This window comes from Sciurus carolinensis, chromosome 1 (genome assembly GCF_902686445.1).
Source record: "Sciurus carolinensis chromosome 1, mSciCar1.2, whole genome shotgun sequence".
Classification (NCBI taxonomy): Eukaryota; Metazoa; Chordata; class Mammalia; order Rodentia; family Sciuridae; genus Sciurus; species Sciurus carolinensis.
The window spans coordinates 165355899-165379172 of NC_062213.1; the positions used below are offsets into that span (position 1 = coordinate 165355899).

The 23274-nt window shown below is 35.9% G+C and overlaps 1 protein-coding gene across 3 annotated transcripts in view; it reads left to right on the forward strand.

Moving 5' to 3' along the window:
• Usp24 (ubiquitin specific peptidase 24) overlaps positions 1 to 23274 on the forward strand; it is a 140202-nt gene that overhangs the window by 23444 nt on the left and 93484 nt on the right. For 2 of the 3 annotated variants that reach the window (XM_047538442.1, XM_047538426.1), the window contains exons 2-5: positions 14696 to 14861; positions 16493 to 16560; positions 20162 to 20305; positions 20971 to 21093. In XM_047538442.1, coding sequence (XP_047394398.1) covers positions 14696 to 14861; positions 16493 to 16560; positions 20162 to 20305; positions 20971 to 21093 — 501 coding nt within the window. The remainder of the gene's footprint in view (positions 1 to 14695; positions 14862 to 16492; positions 16561 to 20161; positions 20306 to 20970; positions 21094 to 23274) is intronic. The other variant, XM_047538437.1, reaches the window with a different exon arrangement.

Here is a 23274-nt window from a genome sequence, read left to right on the forward strand (position 1 = left end):
GTTTATCTAATTTTCACCTTCTTCTGAGAAATAATTACATGATTCAAAGTCATGAAGATTTACTCTTATGTTACATTTTGAGTGAATTTTTGTATGTAGTATGGGATAGGAATCCAGTTTCATTCTTTTGCTTGTTTATGTACTGTCATCTTGGGACCATTTGTTGAAAAGGTGCTCCAGTTGAATAGCTTTTGTGCCTTTGTCAAAGATTAGGTTGTCTTGTAACCTTGTTGTAAAATCAGTTGACAGTAAATACAAGATTTCATTTGTGGAATCTCAGTTGACAGTGTAGTACCACACTGTTTTGATAACTATAGCTTTTTAGTGAGTTTCAATAATGGAAATTATGAATCCTGTAACTTTTTCTTTGTCACTGTTATTTTGACTGCTAAGGATTCTGTGCTTTTCTTTGTGAATTCTAGGATCAGGTTGTCAGTTTTTGCAAAGAGGCCAGTTGGAATTCTCATGCTTATTACTTTTTATCTGTAGACCTCTTTAGGGAGTATTGAAATCTGAACAATATTACATTCTAGTCCATGAACATGACATGTCTTTCCATTTATTTAGGTTTTCTTTTAATTTTTTTTCAGGGATGTTTTGCAATCTTTAATGTACAAATCTTTTACTTCCTAAGTATTTTACCCTTTAATGTTATTGTAAATGGAATTATTTTCTTAATTTTATTTTAAGGTTGTTCATTGTTAATGTATAGAAATATAGTTGAATTTTGTAAATTGATATTGTATTCTGCAACCTTGCTGAACTCATTAGTTCTAGTAGTTATTTTTGTGGATTCCTCATGATTTTCTGTATGTAAAATCAAGTTGTCAGTGATTAAAAGTAATTTTATCTTTTCCATTCTGAATGCCTTTTATTTCTCATTTTGCCTAACTGCCTTAGCTAGACCCTGCAATATAATGGTGAATGGAATCTGTGAGAGCAAACATCCTTGTCTTGTTTCAACTTTAGAAGCATTCAGTTTTTCATAATTAAGTATGATGTTAGCTGTAGGTGATTTCGTAGATTCTTTCATTGGATTAGGGAAGTTAAAAAAAGATCCCTTTTCTTTCTAGTTTGTTGAATCTTGTTTATTATGAAAAGATGTTGGAATTTATGAATTTTTTTTCTGCCTCAGTTGAAGTATTGTGGTATTTGTCTTATTACTCTGGTATAATATATTGATTAATTTTTGTATAAAAATTATAGTCACAGCTATTTAAATTCCTTGCATGTTCACATTGCTGTCAAGTATTATTGGAAGTTACAGAGACCTTGTTTACTTTTTTTTTTTTTTTTTGTATTTGTGGTCATAAAAATGATTCCTGGGATAAATTTCACTTGGTTGTGGTGTATTAGTCCTTTTTATATGTTTGAATTTGGTTCACCATTTTACTGTTAAAAGATTTTCATGTCCATATTCATAGGAATGTTGGTCTGTAGTTTTTTGTTATAGTTTTATATGTTATTTTAAATTGTGCTAAGATATATATAACATGAAATTTATCCTTTTATATACAGCTCTGTGGCATTAAGTTATTCACTGTGCTCTTACAGTTTTACAATTTTCCCACATCCTTCCCAACAATTATTAGTTTCTATGTTTTTGATAGTAAACATACTAATAGATTTAGGAGTTTTATTTGGTTTTGTTTTTTGTTTGGTTTTGGTGCTGGGGGTGAACCCAGGGTCTTTTGGATGTGAGACAAATGCCCTACTACAAAGCCACCCTCCAACTCTATAAAGTGTATGCCTGGTTTTGCCACTACCTTCATAAAATAAGTTGAGAAGTGTTCCTTCCTTTTCTATATTTTTGGAAAAGTGTGAGGGATTGATGTTGATTCTTATTTAAATGTTTGGTAGAATTTACCAGTAGTGCTATTTAGTTCTGGGTTTTTTTTTGTTTTTGTTTTTGTTTTTTTGTTTTAGGAAGTTTTTTTTATTACAGAACATTCTCTTTTTTTAGATTTTGTATTTCTTTTTTCTTTTCTTTTATTGTAAACAAATGGGATACATGTTGTTTCTCTGTACATGGCGTAAAGGCATACCATTTGTGTAATCATAAATTTACATAGAGTAATGCTGTTTGATTCATTTTGTTATTTTTTTCCCTTCCCCCCCACTCCTCCCACCCCTCTTTTCCCTCTATACAGTCCTTCCTTCCTCCATTCTTGCCCCCCTCCCTAACCCTAACTCTAACCCTAACACTAACCCCTCCCACCACCCATTATGTGTCATCACCCACTTATTAGCGATATCATTCGTCCTTTGGTTTTTTGAGATTGGCTTATCTCACTTAGCATGATATTCTCCTGTTTCATCCATTTGCCTGCAAATGCCGTAATTTTATCATTCTTTATGGCTGAGTAATATTCCATTGTATATATATACCACAGTTTCTTTATCCATTCATCAATTGAAGGACATCTAGGTTGGTTCCACAATCTGGCTATTGTGAATTGAGCAGCTATGAACATTGATGTGGCTGTATCTCTGTAATATGCTGATTTTAAGTCCTTTGGGTATAGGCCAAGGAGTGGGATAGCTGGGTCAAATGGTGGTTCCATTCCAAGTTTTCTAAGGAATCTCCACACTGCTTTCCAGAGTGGCTGCACTAATTTGCAGCCCCACCAGCAATGTATGAGTGTACCTTTCTCCCCACATCCTCGCCAACACCTGTTGTTGCTTGTATTCTTGATAATCGCCATTCTAATTGGGGTGAGATGGAATCTTAGGGTGGTTTTGATTTGCATTTCTCTTATTACTAGAGATGTTGAACATTTTTCCGTATGTTTGTTGATTGCTTGTAGATCTTCTTCTGTGAAGTGTCTATTCATTTCCTTATCCCATTTGTCAATTGGATTATTTGCATTCTTGGTGTAGAGTTTTTTGAGTTCTTTATAGATTCTGGAGATTAGTGTTTTATCTGAAGTATGATTGGCAAAGATTTTCTCCCACTCTGTAGGCTCTTTCTTTGCATTGCTGATAGTTTCCTTTGCTGAGAAAAAGCTTTTTAGTTTGAATCTATCCCAGTTATTGATTCTTGCTTTTATTTCTTGTGCTATGGGAGTCCTGTTGAGGAAGTCTGGTCCTAAGCCAACATGTTGAAGCTCTGGACCTACTTTTTCTTCTATAAGATGCACGGTCTCTGGTCTGATTCCGAGGTCCTTAATCCATTTTGAGTTTAGTTTCGTGCATGGTGAGAGATATGGGTTTAGTTTCATTCTGTTGCGTATGGATTTCCAATTCTCCCAGCACCATTTGTTGAAGAGGCTATCTTTTCTCCATTGCATATTTTTGGCCCCTGTGTCTAGTATGAGAAAATTGTATTTATTTGGGTTTGTGTCCGTGTCCTCTATTCTGTACCATTGATCCACCTTTCTATTTTGGTACCAATACCATGCCGTTTTTGTTACTATTGCTTTGTAGTAGAGTTGAAGATCTGGTATTGCGATACCCCCTGCTTCACTCTTTCTGCCAAGGATTGCTTTAGCTATTCTGGGTTTTTTATTCTTCCAGATGAATTTCATAATTGCTTGCTCTATTTCTGTAAGGTACATCATTGGGATTTTAATTGGAATTGCATTGAATCTGTATAGCACTTTTGGTAGTATGGCCATTTTGACAATATTAATTCTTCCTATCCAAGAACATGGGAGATCTTTCCATCTTCTAAGGTTTTCTTGAATTGCTTTCTTTAGTGTTCTGTAGTTCTCATTGTAGAGGTCTTTCACCTCTTTTGTGAGATTGATTCCCAATACTTTATTTTTTTCGAAGCTATTGTGAATGGGGTAGTTTTCCTAATTTCTCTTTCTGAAGATTCATCGCTTATATATAAAAATGCCTTCGATTTATGTGCATTGATCTTATATCCCGCTACTTTACTGAATTCACTTATGAGATCTAAAAGTTTTCTGGTGGAATTTCCTGGTTCCTCTAAGTATACCATCATATCATCAGCAAATAGGGATAGTTTGAGTTCTTCTTTTCCTATTCGTATCCCTTTAATTTCTTTGGTCTGTCTAATTGCTCTGGCTACAGTTTCAAGGACGATATTGAATAGAAGTGGTGAAAGAGGGCATCCCTGCCTTGTTCCAGTTTTTAGAGGGAATGCTTTCAGTTTTTCACCATTTAGAATGATATTAGCAATGGGTTTAGCGTAGATGGCCTTTACAATGTTAAGGAATGTTCCCACTATCCCTATTTTTTCTAGTGTTTTGAGCATGAAGGGATGCTGTATTTTATCAAATGCTTTTTCTGCATCTATCGAAATAATCATGTGATTCTTGACTTTAAGTCTATTGATATGGTGAATGACATTTATTGATTTTCTGATGTTGAACCAACCTTGCATCCCTGGGATGAAACCCACTTGATCATGGTGCACTATCTTTTTAATATGTTTTTGTATGCGATTTGCTAAAATTTTGTTTAGAATTTTTGCGTCGATGTTCATTAAGGATATTGGTCTGAAATTTTCTTTCCTCGATGTGTCTCTGTCTGGTTTAGGAATCAGGGTAATATTGGCTTCATAGAATGAGTTTGGGAGAGTTCCCTCCTCTTCTATTTTCTGGAATACTTTGAGAAGTATTGGAATGAGTTCTTCTTTAAAAGTTTTGTAGAACTCAGCTGAGAACCCATCTGGTCCTGGACTTTTCTTTGTTGGAAGGCTTTTGATGACTTCTTCTATTTCATTACTTGAAATTGGTCTATTTAAATTGTGTATGTCCTCCTCGTTCAGTTTAGGCAATTCATATGTCTCTAGAAACCTGTTGATGTCTTCGAAATTTTCTATTTTGTTGGAGTATAGATTTTCAAAATAGCTTCTAATTATGTTTTGTATTTCGGTCGTGTCTGTTGTGATATTTCCTTGTTCGTTCCGAATTTTAGTGATCTGGGTTTTCTCTCGTCTTCTCTTTGTTAGTGTGGCTAAAGGTTTATCAATTTTGTTTATTTTTTCGAAGAACCAACTATTTATTTTGTCAATTTTTTGTATTGTTTCTTTCGTTTCAATTTCGTTGATTTCAGCTCTCAGTTTAACTATTTCCTGTCTTCTACTACTTTTGGTGTTGGTCTGTTCTTCTTTTTCTAGGGCTTTGAGCTGTAGTGTTAGGTCATTTATTTTTTGAGTTTTACTTCTTTTATTAAATGCGCTCCATGAAATAAATCTTCCTCTAAGTACCGCTTTCATAGTGTCCCAGAGATTTTGATATGTTGTTTCTTTGTTCTCGTTTACCTCTAAGAATTCTTTAATTTCCTTCCTAATATCTTCTGTTATCCATTCATCATATAGTAGCATATTGTTTAATCTCCAGGTGTTGGAGTAGTTTCTGTTTTTTACTCTTTCATTAATTTGTAACTTCAATCCATTATGATCTGATAGAATACAAGGTAGTGTCTCTATCTTCTTGTATTTGCTGACATTAGCTTTGTGGCATAATATATGGTCTATTTTAGAGAAGGATCCATGTGCTGCTGAGAAGAAAGTGTATTCGCTCTTGGTTGGATGGTATATTCTATAAATGTCTGTTAAGTCTAAATTATTGATTGTGTTATTGAGATCTATGGTTTCTTTGTTCAACTTTTGTTTGGAAGATCTGTCCAGTGGTGAGAGAGGCGTGTTAAAATCAACTAGTATTATTGTGTTACGGTCTGTTTGGTTTCTAAAATTGAGAAGGATTTGTTTGACATACATGGATGAGCCACTGTTTGGGGCATAGATGTTTATGATTGTTATATCTTGCTGATTTATGCTTCCCTTAAGCAGTATGAAATGTCCTTCTTTATCCCTTCTGACTAACTTGTCTTGAAGTCCACATTATCTGAAATGAGGATGGATACTCCAGCTTTTTTGCGGAGTCCATGTGCATGGTATGTTTTTCCCCATCCTTTCACCTTTAGTCTATGGGTATCTCTTTCTATGAGGTGAGTCTCTTGCAGGCAACATATTGTTGGATCTTTCTTTTTACTCCAATCTGCCAGTCTATGTCTTTTGATTGATGAATTCAGGCCATTAACATTCAGGGTTATTACTGAGATATGATTTGTATTCCCGGTCATTTGGTTCATTTTTTTTTTAATTTTATTTATTTATTTATTTTTTTGACATGACTTGGTTCCTCCTTTATTTGACAGTTCCTTTAGGATATTTCCTCCCTTTGCTGATTTGCTTCTTTGTTTTTTATCTCTTCCTCATGGAATATTTTGCTGAGAATGTTCTGTAATGCTGGCTTTTTTTTGTAAATTCTTTTAGTTTTTGTTTATCATGGAAAGATTTTATTTCATCGTCAAATTTGAAGGTAAGCTTTGCTGGGTATAAGATTCTTGGTTGGTATCCATTTTCTTTCAGAGCTTGAAAAATGTTGTTCCAGGCCCTTCTAGCTTTTAAGGTCTGGATTGAAAAATCTGCTGATATCCGTATTGGTTTTCCCCTGAATGTAATTTGGTTCTTTTCTCTCACAGCCTTTAAAATTCTGTCTTTATTTTATATGTTCGGTATTTTCATTATAATGTGCCTTGTTGTGGGTCTGTTGTAATTTTGCGTATTTGGAGTCCTATAAGCCTCTTGAACTTGATTTTCCATTTCATTCTTCAGATTTGGGAAATTTTCTGATATTATTTCATTGAATAGATTGTTCATTCCTTTGGTTTGTTTCTCTAAGCCTTCCTCAATCCCAATAATTCTCAAATTTGGCCTTTTCATGATATCCCATAGTTCTTGGAGATTCTGTTCATGATTTCTTACCATCTTCTCTGTTTGTTCAACTTTATTTTCAAGGTTAAATATTTTGTCTTCAATATCTGAGGTTCTGTCTTCCAGGTGTTCTATCCTATTGGTTGTGCTTTCTATGGAGTTCTTAATTTGGTTTATTGTTTCCTTCATTTCAAGGATTTCTGTTTGGTTTTTTTCAATATCTCTAACTCTTTATTGAAATGATCTTTTGCTTCCTGTATTTGCTCTTTTAACTGTCAATTGGTGCTATCATTCAATGCCTGCATTTGCTCTTTCATCTCATCATTCAATGCCTGCATTTGCTCTTTCATCTCATCATTGAATGCCTGCATTTGCTCTTTCATCTCATCGTTTGCTTCCCTGATCATTTTAATTATGTACATTCTGAACTCCCTTTCTGTCATTTCTTCTGCCATGCTGTCGTTGGATTTTATTGATGTAACATCTAGATTTGTTTGGGGTATTTTCTTCCCTTGTTTTCTCATATTGTTCAGGAATCAGTGGGTCCTTAAGATATTGCAGATTTCCTCTATTGACTTATAATGTCCCTGAAGATTGCTAGTATATCCCCTCTTATCCTTCAGTAGCCTGCAGTCTTGGAGGAAGTTGATAATGCGGTGCTCCACAAGGAAGCTGCCTCTCTAGGGATGGTAACCCTCAGGTGGTGTATATTCCTTGATAGTGGGCAGAGATGCCTCCACTTGTTGACCAATGGTCATCCAAAGGAGAACTAGGCTGCAGGCTGAGGCAAGGCCTGTTAGTGCCTGTGTCTCTGGTTTTACCGTCCTTGTGGGAAAACCTCCCCCGGCAGGGAAGACTCACCCAGTGGGGAGGTCTCGCTGGTCAGTTCCCCTCCTAGAGGTTCCCCTCAATCTACAACTACCGCCTGGGCTGGGCTGTCTTCCTCTGCAACGTTCCCAGGGGCCCAGACCTACCTCCTGGGCCTGGGAGCCTCACCCTTCGCAGATGAGTCTCCTTAGGTTGCCCCTCCTCAGAGAATCTCCCCGCAGTCCTGGAAACTTCGCTCCGCCCCTAGGCGTGTCTCTGTGCAGCTCTTCCAGCAAGAAGCCGGTCCTGGGACCCTGCTCTGCACCTAATCACCTGGCTATGCGGCCCCTCCTCTGAGCCGCCACCTGGAGCCCCGTACAATAGCTCCGATACCCAGAGACCCGCCACACACCTCCTCCACTGGACAGCAGCCCGGTTTCCGACGCAGTCACTAGGAGTCCAAGCAACTCACTTCGCGTCTCCTCCTCCCGCCAACCTCCCGTAGCCCTAGGCAGTCACTCCGAGTTCAAGTGACCCACCCTGTTCCTCCTCCTCCTCGGGGTAGCCCCCCGGGTGTTCAGGAGTGGTCACTTTGAGTCAAACAACTCACCACTTGCCTCCTCCTCTGGCAACTGCCTGTGACTCTGATGCAGTCACTCCTAGACCAAGCGACCCGCTATGTTCCTCCTCTTCCTCCGGGCAACCCCGGTGTTCAGAAGCGGTCGTTCTGAATCCAAACAGCTCACCACGCAGCTCCTCCTCAGGCAGCCTCCCGGAGCCCCAGTGGTTGCTCCGAGTCCAAGCGCTGTGCTGAGCTGCCTCTAGATTTTGTATTTCTTGAGTCAAATTTGGTAGCTCATGTTTTTCTAGAATTTTGTCCATCTCTTTTAGGCTATCTATTATTAGCATACAATTATTGATAGTTTACCATATAGTCATATTTGTTTCTGTTAGGTCAGTAGTGATGTTCATTCTGGTTATGATTAAATTCGAGTCTTTTCTGTTTTTATCTTGATCAATTAGCGAGAGTTTTGTCCCTTTTGTTATCTTTTCAAAGAACCACTTTTTGGTTTTGTTTATTCTTTCAGTTCTCTATTTTCACTCTAATCTTTATTATTTTCTTCTTCCTGTTTGCTTTGGGTTTAGTTTACTGTTCTTTTTCTAGTTTCCTAAGGTGGGAGGTTTGGTAATTGATTTTGAGATTGTCTATCTTCTATAATACAAGCATTTACTGTTGAAAATTTCTCTCTAATCTTTGCTTTTGCTGTATTATGTGAGTTTTGTTAGTATTTTAATGAGCACCTCAAAGCACTTCCAATTTCCCTTGTGATTTCTTCTTTGACTCATTGTGATTTAGGAATGTGGTGTTTAATTTTCACATTTTTTTATTCCCCAACTTTCCTTCTGGTATTGGTTTCTAATTTCATTACATTGTGGTCAGTGAACATTTTTTTTTTTCTGATTTCAAACCTGTCAAATGTGTTAAAGCTTGTTTTACAACCTAATATATGTTTTATCCTGGAAACTGTTCCATGTACAATGGAGAAGAATCTCTGTGTTCTACTATAATTGCATGGAATGTTCTGTAAATGTGTTTTAGGTCTAATTGATAATCTTTTACCTAATTCTATTCACCTCCAGAGAGGTATTGAAGTTTCCAACTATTATTGTTGCAGTGTGTCTCTTTTTGATTCCTGTATTTTGGGTATCCGATATTAGATGCATATTTGTTTGTAATTGTTAGGTTTAACAGAAGATTTCATCCGAAGATGGGTTAACCCTTTATCATTAAAAAATAGCCTTCCTTGTCTCTACTAACAACTTTTCACATAGTATTTAATTTTTTTCTGATATCCAGTTCTTTTCATTATTATTTTTATGGTTTCTTTCTGTCCTTTTATTTTCCTGTTGTATTGACTTTCATGAAATCTTTGTCTTAGTTGGTAGAAATATATTTATCTTACCATTACTTGATGCTAATATAACCACTCCAGCTTCCCTTATGTGTGTGTGAGATATGTTTTTACATCCTTTTTTTTTTTTTTAACTTCTTTGTATTTTTGTATTTAAAGTGTGTCTGTAGTAGATAGCATATAGTTAGATCATATTTTTTTTTTGGTAGTTGCAGATGGATAGCTTGCTTTTATTTTTTTCATTTATTTTTCCATGCAGTATTAAGGATTGAAACCAGTGTCTCACACGTGCTAGGCAAGGGCTCTGCCACTGAGCTACAACCCCAGTCCTGCATCATATTTTTGATTTGTTCTGCCAGCCTCCCTCTTTATATTGGGGTGCTTATTTAGTCTATTTGCATTTAATATAATTACCGATAAGTCAGGATTTATACCTGCATTTTGCTATTTGTTTTCCATATATATCTTCCATACTACTCTTCCTCTAACCCTCCATCACTCCTCTTTTTTGTATTAAGTATATATTTTCCAGTGTACCATTTTAATTCCCTTGTTTCTTTCACCACATATTTTTAAAGTAATTTCTTAGTGGTTGTCATGGGAATTACAGTTAACATCCTTAATTTACAGAGAAGTTGCAAAAATATTACAAAGAACGTTTAGATCATTTTTACTCAGGTTCTTCAAGTGTTAACATTTTTCACATTTGCTTTATTTTTCTATATGTATGTATGTATATAAATATTCTGACATGTATTAAGTGCATGCATGTATGGTGTGTGTGTGTGTTGTCATTCCTGAACTGTTTTTAAAATAAATTTACAAAGATGGTACCCTTTCCTTTACCCATAAATATTGCTGTGGTTTTCCCTTCACATTCAGGTGTTGGAAACTAGGTCCTTAGTGTGGTGATATGAGAGGTAGTAGGACCTTAAGAGGTGGGGTCTAGAGGGAGTTCCTTAGGTCAGTGGGGTCAGTACCCTCAGATGGGTTTAAGGTAGTTCTTGTAGAACCCTGCGAGCCATGATAGATAGTTCTCATGACAGAGTTGTTACAAAAGTCTGCATGGCTCTCTGCTTCCCATCTGGTAGTGTGATCTCAATCACACATACTCCCACCATGATCTCATCCTCTATAAGGTCCTCACCAGAGGCCAAACCAGTGGGGCAGCTTAATCTTGGACTTTCATCCTTTAAAACTGAATTAAATAAACTTTTTTTTTCCATAAAAAGTTATCCACTTCTGGTATTTTGTTACAGCAATGAAAGATGAACTAATAAAAATATTTCTGAATATATGTCCTAAAAAATGAGGATATTCTCTTAACATCAATGTACTATAGTTATCAAAACCAAACTTAACTAAAGTCCTTTGACATCAAGAAGTAAAGAAAAATTCCTGTTTCAGGATCCAGTGTTGTATCTGGTTGTCCTATCTGCCTATTTTCCTTCAGTTTTGCATGATATTTTTTAAAGAACAAAGGACACATGTTTTAGACTGTTCCTTATTTGGGGTTTCCAATGAAGACACTTTGGGCAGGAGTACAGTACATCATATCAGGAAGCACATGATGGTTATTTTTTTACTGATTATGTTAAGGATCCTCTCCCCCTTAGGGGGCCTCTTAATTTTAATGGCTGTTAGGTACATTTGATGATTTCATATGTGATTTGATCTTTTAACTTCTGTAGATATTAATGATAGCTATTGCACAGTAATGGCATACACCTACTTCAGAATCAGCCAACTGGTAAGTGTGTGGGGCTTTGTGTATCTTTGGCCCTAGGTTAAAAATTTTAAGCATTTAATCTGTTACAGCTGCCATGACAAAAAACTGTAGACTGGGTGGCTCAAACTACAGAAATTTATTTTCTCATAGTTCTGGAGGCCACAACCCCACGGTCAGGATGTCATTAGGGTTGTTTTCTGGGGAAGTGTCTTTTTGACTTACAGACGGTTGCTTTTGCACTGTCTTCACTGGCTTTTCCTCCGCCTTCTCAGAGAGATGCCTCTGGGTCCCTTCCTGTCCTTATAAAGACATCAACCTTATAGGATCAGGACCCCGCATTTAACCTTAATTGTTTCCTTAAAGGCTCTTTCTCAAATGCAGTTAGCACTTGATAACTGTGGTTTTGCTAATAAGGATTCAAAATATTTGAAAAAAATATTTTGTCTATGCTGAACACGTACACTTTATTTTCTTGTCATTATTCCATAAACCATGAGCATAATGACTGTTTACATGGTATGTACATTGTATTAGGTATTATAAGTAATCTAGAGATGACTTAAAATGTACAGGAGGAATATAGGTAGGTTATATGCAAATAACAGACTTGTGCATCCATGTATTTTGATATCCATGGGGAGGGGTTCTTGTAACAGTCCCCCACAGGTAATGATTTTGTGCTGTCACATTTGGACTAAAGGCTTCAACATGAATTTGGGGAAAACACAGTTCAGTCTATAATTTATAATGTTAAAGATCCTTTTATTTTCTCCCCTTTCCCAATGAAGCTTTCAGTTTTTATGGCTACTGGTTACGTTTGATGATTTCATCAACTGGATCTATTAGCTTACAGGAATTAAATTTGGATGTTCCTAAGTAATGATATAAACCTACTTCAGAATTGGCCAAGTGAATTTTTTTCAGGATATCTTAAAGTTTTTACTCTTTAGATCCCCTCTGGTTCCTTTTAAGTAAAATTTATTTATTTGTTCATTATGAAATAAATGTATTTCTGGAAAGTATTGTGCTTTTAAGAACTAAATTTCCCTCATACATTATAATTGTAAATCTACTTACTTCACTACTCTTACTTTTCACCTCTCAGTTTACATTGTCTTCCACACCTAATTGCCTCCCTGTTTTAAAATCTTATTTTCATCCCAGTTTACACATAAAAAAATATTGTGTTAGATTCCTTTAGATACCACTGATATGGAATTGGAATTTGTTTTTTTTTTTTTCTTTGTTCTTCACATTTATGGCATTTTCTTCATTGAAGTTAAAGGTATTTTAGTGGAATGAATTATTTCTAATGATTTAACTATGGAGTGAATTGTGAAAATACGTAGGTTTTCAAAAAAAAATTAGAGTAGGTTTTAGGCAGTTTGGAGATCAGTTGCTTTGTTACAAATTAGCATGCTGTGAACGTATCTAAAGGAAAGTCTGACACTTAACCCTTTAAAAGTTGTATCTTTGCATGGATTATTTTTCCATTCAACAGTATTTAGGTACTAGGTTCTTGAGATTTTAGAGGTTGTCAAAAATAGACAAGGTTCATGGAGCTTGGTCTTGTGGCTCGGAGCTGGGGACAAACAATGAATCACAAATAAATGTCAAATTGTATTTGTGAGTAGTGCTGTGAAAGAGAGGTTCAGGATGATTGGAGGACTCTGAGGTTAGAAGTTCTGGAAAGACTTTACTGAAAGAGTTAAAGATACACACAATTTACTTTTTAACCAATTTAAGTAGGCTAAAGAGGGCAAAGGGTAAGTTAGGAATGGTGGCATAAAACAGCCATTTATTATGCCCTTCCTGCTGTCCCATATCTAGGGCCTTATGTGGAAGGCTAAGACTAGAGGTGATAGCTAGAGGCCGAACTCACCTGAAGGCTCCTTCCCTGGTCTTTAGGGACTGGTGGTATCTTAGAGAGGCTGTTGGACAGGATACCCACATGTCACCTTTCCATTGAGCCTGGCTTCTCATGATGTGGTATCTTGGTTCAGGGGTGTATGCACCAAGAGAGAGCCAGTAGGAAACTCTATTGCCTTTTATGACCTTGGCGTAGATATCATGTCACTTCTGCATTCTGTTCATCAAGGCAAGGACAAACACACAGTCCCACCCTAGTTCAGGGACAGGAGAATTTGGGAGAGTGACAGATTCTGAAAGAAATAGGAACCAGAAGTATTGCTCTGGCCTTTTGGAAAAGTAATTTGGCGCAGGGAACATTGTGCCTGTCAAGAAACTAAGTCTCAGAGAAGCTGGAGAGAGAGAGGTTCAGGATGGGCTGTTCAAGCTCTGATAGAATATTTTAAAAATGATTTGGGCTAATGTTAAGAACAAAGGGAAGCCATTCAGGTATTGTAGAGTTAATATCAGATTTGTGTTGTATAAAGATCAGTGTGGAGAGCAAATGGGTATATGTGGTTACGAAAGACCAGGTAGGAAACTGGTGAAATAATTCAAGGAAAAACTGTGGTAGTGTGGGCTAGACTCACTGTGGAGATAACTAGAAGCAGTTGAATTTGAGAGAAACTTGGGTTTCATCACTGGGTCTTGGGCATGGGGATAGGATAAGGAGAATAGAGTGTTAAATCAACATCATGGTTTCTGGCCATGTGCCAGATGAATGTGATGTCATTCACTAGGGTGGAAAACAGAGATGTGTACAAGGATCGAGTGGAAGCACATGAATGTGATTTGGGACACACTGTTAATTATAGAAGATGCCCAATAGGCACTTGCATTTGTGGTCTGAAGCCCAAAAGAAAGGTCTAAACTGGAGGTAGAAATTTATCAGTCATCTGCTGGTAGAGGTAATTGAGATTTGGGGAGCAGATGAGATCACCAAGGGAGATAGATGAGAAGAAGAGAGGGCTTAGTGCTGATTTTTGAGGACTGAGATATTTGATGTCTTGGAAGAGGAGGGGAGGGTGTACCAGAAGAGGAGACCAACTAGAAACAGCCATAACCAATGTTGGAGGAAAATAGGAATGTAGAAGAGAATTCTAGCATTTCAAGAGGAAGGAGTGAGGGTGGGTAGAAGTTCAGATACTCCTGAGAAGTAAGGAAAGCTCTGGAACATGATTACTGGAGTTAATGATACCAAGCTCAGAAGTGAAGGTAACAGTAGACACCATAGGGCAGTAGGGACTCTGGAATCCAGATAGGGGTGTGTCAGAAATGAAGCACTGGGGAGAGGAAAGTAGCAGGTTACATACCTGTGGGAAATTTATTCCCACCGTGAAAAAAAGAAAGAGGCGAGAATAGGATGGCTAGAGATGAAGGCAGGTTTGGTATCTCATGAGAAATTGAGAGTGTGTTTGCAAAGAAAGAGATCACCTGAGAAAGAGTAGGGAATGCCAGAATGATGAAAATTGAGAATATTTGAGGTATTATTGATGAAAGATACAATTTTGAGAAAGAGGGATGAAATTCACACTGTTGGTATTAATAGCTACCACACATGAATCATCTGTTCTGTGTTAAATTCTAGATTTTTAGAGGAGTCACTAACTCGTATATTTGCTTTTTATCTCAATCCCTTTTTGTCAGAAGAATGATGAAAATGGAAACTGCTCAGGGGAAGGAATTGAATTCCCTACAACCAATTTATATGAACTGGAAAGCCGTGTTTTGACTGATCATTGGTCCATCCCGTATAAGCGAGAAGAATCACTAGGCAAATGCCTGTTGGCTTCTACCTACCTAGCAAGACTTGGTAAGCTTTCACATACCTCAGAACACCTGAGGAAATTTTTTTCACAGGCGACTGAGTTTAATCTTGGCTTTCCTCATTGCTTATCTGTGTGGTCTTGGACAGATCATTTATTCTCTTAGTCTTGTTTTATGCCCTGTGGAATAAAAAGCTTTAATCAGTTTTCTTCTAGCTCTAGTAGAGTGTAAGATCATTTAAAATGTAATTGAAAAGCTTTATAGAAATTGAAATTAACTTTTTCCACAGAAACTTGGAATGCTTTGAATTTGGGCTCAATTCAGATTTTTTTTGTTCTGGTTTTTTTTTTGTTGTTGTTGTTTGTTTGTTTTTAAGAGTAGAAAGTGTCTGGGGTTTTAACTCAGTGATAGAGCACTTGCCTAGCAAGTTCACGACCCTGAGTTCAGTCCCTGGCACTACTAAAGAACGAGAGAAAGAAAGAAAAAGGTAATGTTTATTTCACACACATTTTGTGCTTATTAAGTGCCTAGTAACCATCTTAAGTGTTTTACAAAAATAAAGTTAATAGAGTAATAAAATGTCAATAGATTAGAAGAACAGGTGTCAATATAAGGAAAGTCTATACTATATGAAAACCACTTTTCATATTAAATTATTTTAAAATAAAATGAATAGGGCCACTATTTTAGGATTTTTTTCTTATTAAGAATGCATAGTAGGGTGTGGTGGCACATGCTTGTAATCTCGGCTCCTTAGGAGGCAGAGGTGGAGAGAATTGCAAATTAGAGGACAGCATGGGAAGCTAACTAAGACCCGGTCTCAAAATAAAGTTTTTTAAAAGGACTGGGATGCAACTCAGTGATATAGAACACTTGCCCAGCATACGTGGGGGCCCTAGGTTCAATATCTAGTAGCGCCAAAAAAAAAAAAATGAAAAGTGTATAGTCTACTACCAGAATTAAATGAGACACATCAAAATGAACTATTTTGACTAGATTTAGATTTAATACAAACAGTCTTTTATGGTACATTTAAAATTAGCTTCCCAGTAGCAATATTTGTTGTGTACTTGTTAGGATCTAGGAACTGTGCTTGGCAGTGGGTCTGAACAAAAGGAAAAAGGAAATTTTTTCAGCAGTATTCCCAGTGATTAAAATTAATCATTAAGTTTAGGAAAGAAATGCATTTCTTCCAAAGTATGCTTTTACAGTGGATTCATTCATTCACTTAGTATTAATCACTTAAACTGTGTGAAATGTGCCAGACACAGTTCTGTGTATTTTATCATGCAGAGTTCATCGATTTGTTATAGGGAAGAAGAGTGATTGTGGCATTTGTTAACAATGTCTGTTTTTATAAAGCTGTTTAGGAAAGCAATAATGGATAATAAGTAGCTGCTGCTGTTTTATTAGCTATTTAATCAGACCATTGAAGTTATTCTGTCATGGAAACATAAGATAAACCATTTGGATTTTAATTAATATTTATTGTCTGTTGCTATGGTTATTTCTCAGCCCCTTATTTCAGGAGAATGTTTATATTCTACTTTTAATAATCCCCTTAAAATTAAGGTTTCTATGATAAATAGCTCCATGTGTATGAATTTGGAAAGATGTAAGATTTTTATAAACTACACAAAATTTAAATGAAGTATATTCTTTCTTTATTTTGCCAAGGTCTTTCTGAGTCTGATGAGAATTGTAAAAGATTTATGGATAGGTGTATGCCTGAAGCATTTAAAAAGGTAAGAAAAATTTGCTAATTTGATTTTGGGGTGGGGGAGTAAAGGTGGCAAACCTTTAGCTTTAGTTATTTATGTGTAAGACCGGGTTTATGAATGTTGTTCAACTGAGGAATTCTCCAATAGGAAAAAAATCAACTCTGAATTTGAGACTTATTGATGATTTAATTTTTTTTATCTAATCATTTGCTCTCGTCTTTGATTGAATACGACTTTTGCTTTCTACTGTTAAATTGCTGAAGAATAGACTAAGACTTAATTATACTAGGAAATTGTACATCTAGATAAACTAAGAATTGTGACACTTAGTATTCATTTACCAAAATATGAGTCACTTTATGCTTCTTATTTTACTGAGACAGATGGAGATGTTTTAAACTACTGAAAGTTTGACTAGGTTAGATACCCTTCCTGACAAAATGGCATACATATGGCAACATCTCTGTCAGAACCAGAGTGGTATGCTTGCTCTCTTCTTGTTCACATCTCTTAGCAGTTTCTTTTAAAATAGGAATAGATCACAGGAATGTGTTTTTAAAAGCAGTCTGACTCAGCATGATCCCATTTCAGGACATGAGTCTTCAATCCTCACAAGAGGAGAGACTTATGTCTTTCGTAGACGTTGTTGTTTTCCCTACTAGAGGATAACCAAGGGCCTAGCTTATAAAATGAGCTTAGTAATCATGGTTGAATGAATGAATGAGTCTCCTGATGTCTTGTACTACTAAATTTTGACGTCTGTTTTTGTTCCATATGCAAGTAAATCATTAGAACTACAGATGGGTAAAGTTTGTATTTATCTTAAAACTCAGCGAAACAAACTGTCATTTGCAAATGATTATTTCCATCTCAGTTTGGTAAACATACCTCCCTTGATTCAAGTTTAAAAAATTAACTAAATTAATTTTGGGAACAAAATAGCTTCCTCTTTGAAAAACAGGAGAAATCTTTTTAAATTGACATTTAAAGATTTAAGATTATGTAGGATCAAGACATTTTCATTTTAGAGGATTTTATATATACCAATATATAGTTTTAAAATCATCTAAAAAGTAAGTGAGACCCTTAATAATAGTAGCTTTAAAAAGTAGCAGACTATAATGTAATATATATTGTGACAGGTATCATATGCATGAATTTATGGAGAAAGAAAATACAAGTTTATTTGCAGTTATGAAAAAAGGAATTATTAGTCCAAGAAAAGGACTTTTGGGTGGAGGATCTCTAGGTCTAGAAAGTCCTGTGTTAGGTCAGTTCACCAATAAATTGCTTATTTGATGGATGCTTCTCAACCCCTGTACAGGGCTGGGGATATAGCTCAGCTGGTAGAGTGCTTGCCTCGCAAGCACAAGGCCCTGAGTTCGCTCCCCAGTACCGCAAAAAAAAAAAAAAAAGAAAAGAAATGTGGTCCATCTCAACCCCTGTACAGAGATGCTCTGGAGAGTCCTCAGCTGCAGGTAGCCCAGTAAAATAAATAGTAAAATGGTTGATCAGTTGTTTTTCTATAAAACTATAAGCTTAAAGCAACACTGCATTATGCAATTGTTGTGTTAATGTAAAAAATGTAAAATTCTCTTAAGCTTGGAGCCCTAAATGTTCTCTCCTCCCCATCAATTGGCCATACTTTGTTTCATTCAGTCAAGAAAGCTGCAGAATGTTGCATGCCTTTAGGCTGGGCTTCTGGAAAACTTGGTAGGATTTAATGTAATTGGTACTATTTCCTTTAGCTGTATTTCCTGGTATGTTGACTGTCATCATCACCAGACTTTTCTTACAAGGTGTCATATTTTTTTAAGAAGTAGGGGTACAAATAATAAGTGACTACATGAATGAAGTGCACAAAAGGAGCTTGTTATTTCTGTGTTCTTCACTTTTCACCTTCAGGCCAATCTGGATTCTTTCTAGTATATTCAGGAAGAGAAAATCATCTAGTTTTGGCTGTAGAACATCATTATGTTTAAACCTTGTATGCCTCAACCCCACAAGGGTGCTGCCTGCCTTTCCCCATCTCTACCAGAAGGTAGACAGAACTGCATTTTCAAAGTGAAAAGTAAATGAGATGATAGCAGAGAGAGGGTGCTTAATTCACATACATTTTTATTTTGTAACCTCATGAAGTTCCTTCATTGTTAATCTGTTTCATTTTGTTTTGCTATTTAATTTTTAAATATAGGAGGAATATGTAGTCAAAATTTTTTTTGAAAAAAGTAAGAACTCACTGGTTTATATAAAATTAGTCTTAGGATGTTTGCTCATTTGAGCAAATAGTGCAGCAAATTGATTTTTAGAAAAATCTGGAACAGAGGTTTCTGTCTATGTTTACTGAAGTTTGTTCTCTGTCAGACTGTTCCTTTTAAGAAGTTCTCAATGTGATCAAGGTGAAATTTTCATTGCATAGTATTTTCCCTCTCAAGGGAAATCTTAACAAAATCATGAAACCAACACACCAGATCAAGTGAAATTCTGTGGTTTCTTATTCCCTGTTCCAGCAGTTGTTCCTGATTTAGACTGCCACAAGGACTAGAAGACTGAGGATTGGGACTCCAGATTCTCTCTTTTTTAAGAAATTTAAGAAACTGTTTTATTATAAGATGTACCATTGATTTATATTTGATGTTTATATTTAAGAAAAATAGTTATATAGTAAATAGTGTTCAGGTATCTTGTCACTTAAAGCTATTTTAGATTTGCTTAAACATTTAAAAAGTTAAATACTACTTTCGAATGTACCAAATAGGAATAAAAAGGGCACTGTGGCACATGCCTGTAATCCCAGTGGCTCTGGAGGCTGAGGCAGGAGGATCACAAGTTCAAAGCCAGCCTCAGTAACAAAGCTAAGTAACTCAGTGAGACCTTGTCTCTAAAATAAAAAATAGGGCTGGCCATGTGGCTCAGTGGTCGAGTGTCCCTGAGTTCAATCCCTGGTATCCCAATGAAAAGGGGGGAGGGGGGACAATAAATTAGTAAGGCTTTTCTAAAATTTGTTCACATTTAGAGTTCTGTCAATAGGTGGGAAGATAGGGGCTTACTTCTGAGATGTTAGAAAATGAAAACAGTATGCACATTAGAATCCATGAAATATATAGCATGAATTGGATTCTAGAAATATTAATATCCAGCTATCAAGATACAGTGCTTTAACATTTATAAAATGCTTTCATGTTTGTTATATCTCAGTAGTGGTAATATCTGTTTGAAGAGGGCCAGAATTCTCCCTCTTTAAAGATGAGAACTGAGACCCTGTGAATCCAGGCACATTTGTCCACAGCCACACGGCTAGAATACAGTAGTATCTAGAATCGATGTCAGATTTTTACTTGCTTTATACCACTTGACATCCTGTAGGAATAATGAAAAATATAGGAACAAATAAAAATTACCTTTTAAACAAACTGCTTTCATGTAAGGGCAGTAAAATTAAGAAAAGCAAGCTATTTTCTTGAAATAGATGGTGTACAGCTGAGGGTCCTTTTAAATCAAGTCATATGCATAAAAGAAGGTATTTTGGTCATAATCTTTTGATTATTTGAAATTGACCTGATAAACTGTGAATTTATTTTCTTTTTTCAAGTTAGACTCTAGACTGCCCTTTATGTTTTTGTAGCTCCTGACATCAAGTGCTGTTCACAAGTGGGGTACTGAAATTCATGAAGGAATCTACAACATGTTGATGCTATTAATAGAACTGGTTGCAGAGAGAATAAAACAAGATCCAATTCCCATTGGTCTCCTGGGTGTGCTTACAATGGTATAGTATCTCTAGAATGAAGTACTTTGTGTTTTGATTTTGTCTAAAATACTTGATGTTCTTTGGCTTGTAATTATCTAATAATGAATAGTAATGATTTTATTATTAAAGATATTAACTTAGCCCCTAGAGTCCTTGTTTTTATTTTTAAAAAGCAGAGCAACAATTCTTTGTTTAGTTTGAAAGAAATATGGAGTTTCTTTTTTTTATTTTTAAGTTCAGTTCATAGAATGATTAAATAGTTTTCCCGTCACTCTCCCTGATTATGCACATCTTAAAGCTTTTGTTCTTGTTCTTTGGTTTCTGGCCTTTCCCCAAGCTCATGCCTTCCCTTCCCTTCCTAACTTTCTCTTCACTGTCCTATGACCCAGCTCTGCCTGTGGCAGCCCCAGTGCTTCAGGGACATTGACACTTGCCCTGTCCAGAGTCAGACTTCTCTGTTTTGTCTCCCCCCACCCTACCCCATCCCAGTGAGCAGAAACAGGGCTGGGGAATACCACCCCAGTACTCTGCTCCTCTGCACCAGCCAAGGCGTGTACTTTGTCAGTGTTCTTGAAAGTTTCCATTAATGAAGGAGTCCAAGACTATGCTTTTACCTTCTTTTTAATGCTAATGCCTTGCTATAGAAGTAGGTAATAACATTTCTCCATTCTCTTTGAATCTAGGCTTTCAATCCTGATAATGAATACCATTTTAAAAACAGAATGAAAGTGTCACAAAGGAATTGGGCAGAAGTGTTTGGAGAGGGAAATATGTTTGCTATTTCACCTGTATCTGCTTTCCAAAAGGTAAATATAGTTGTGTTTCATAGTTCTTTTTATAGACAGAAGCTTGAAAAATATTTTTTGTGCTATGAAAATGGTAATTTATATGGAAAGATAAAAATAATCTATGAAAATTATAAATATTCCAAATAGTTCATAAAATTGCTTAAAATTTATTCAAATATTACATGGCTGTTAACTGATATCATGGAGAATTTTATACATTTAAACTTACATTTGGTAAAGTAAGAAATAAATTTGGTGCCCTGTATATAGATAATCAGAACTTTAGTTTAACTGGTATCCCCCAGTAGAAAGATTTGAGAGACTAAAGCATTCGATGACTTGAAGTAACTAATTGTACCTAAAAAAAAAAAATCTAGTAGTTAGTCTCTTAATGTAAGTCTTAAATTCCATAGGCATTAAAACTTGCTTTTTTAGGCCCAGAACCAGTTTTTTTTTTTATTGAAAGGTCTGCAGTGTGTCAATAACTCTATACCCATAAGTAATCTAAATAGTCCTTTAATTCAAACACTGTTTTGTTTTTGAGAAACAGTTTAAAGGAGTTTGTGTTAGTTAGTAAGAAACTTGCCCACTGCTTTAGTAGAAGTAGAGGTTTAGTTCAGTGCTCATTTATTGAACATTTACTGTGTGTCTGGCATTATTCTAAGTTTGGAAAATATAAATATAAACCAGTTTCCTCGTCTGTAATATAAAGAGTAACAACAATATGATCCTTAGCTTGTAGTATAGCAGAGAGAATATGAGAACAAAAAATTATAGCATGATAAACAGTAGTTGCAATTAGAATAATATATACTGTATATAGAATACAGGGGAAGGAGTAGTCATTGCCATGTTGGTGGGTCAGGCAATACTCCAGAAAGGAGTTAAGAATTGAGTGTGAGAGCAATGAATTCATACTTGGATTTAATCTCCACAATAACTCTTTGAGTTAGATGCTATTTTTACCCTCCTTCCATATGTGTGAAACTGCGATAAAGGTTATATACTTGCCCAAGCCCAATTGCATGGTCATAAGAAGAACCCATACACCCCAGCTCCAGAGTCTGCTTTCTTTAACCATAGGTAGTACGGTCTCCCAAAATACTATAGTCTCTTCAAGTTTGTAGTAAGGATTAAATGACAAATGGATATAGAAACACTGAACCTACTGGTTCCTGATAGTAAGTACTCAGCAGACATTCCTTCTTCCCTTCAGCTCCCATGTGCCACAGCTGAGAACAGAAAGGTTTGATCCTGTACTCCTCTTATTACCACAGAGGAATTCTCTCTCTAACCAAGGTCCTAGATCCCCTCTCCTCTTGCCTTCTAAACTATTTTGCTCCTTAGGTTTTCTGTTCCTTCTTTGTTATCCTCAAATTTTTCCTCACTGTTGGATCATTCCCATTGTATGCAGTATGCTTTGATCTCTAAATATTCTGCCCTTAATATTATATCCTCTCTAACTTCAGCATGGTTCTCTGCTCCCCTTCACATCCATAACTCATAAAAGATTCCAGGTTGTCCCCTCCCAGTCATTCTTTAATTCGTTACCCCAAATTTTTAATTCATTCACTAACAAAACCTAAAGTTCAGAGTGTGTGTGTGTATGTGTGTGTGTGTGTGTGTACGTGTGAACATAAAGATGTTAGCATGTTTCCCCAAGATCACTACCCCCTCATCTGTTGTTCTTCCCTAGGTGTATTTTGAGATCTTGTCTTTCTCTTTGATGTTTGTCAGTTGAATTCTCATGGAATTGACCGACATATTGTTTTATTATTTTGCTTTGCATTAATTAGGCTTCTGAATTTAAGGATTAGTATCTTGCATTAGTTCTATTAATTTCTGAACCATTTTCATTTAAAATATTGCCTATTTCCCATTAGTCTCTCTTCTTCTGGTGGTTTAATTTGACCAAGTCATTCTGTGCTACATTTGTGATCATTTTTTTTTTTTTTCCTAGATCCATAGTCCAGTTTACTGGTTCTTTTTTTCTATTTGCATTTAATCTATTTACCCTGTTCATTTAAGTCTTTAACTTCAGTTCCTATATTTTTATTTATATAAAAATTCTATTTGGCATTTTTGACTATTTAGTTACTTTTCATTATACCATGTTCTTGACTCCTTTTCAACCTGAAGTTTGTTTAATGTTTAGTTTATATTTTGTGTCTAATATCTAAAGATCTGGTTCTTCTGGCT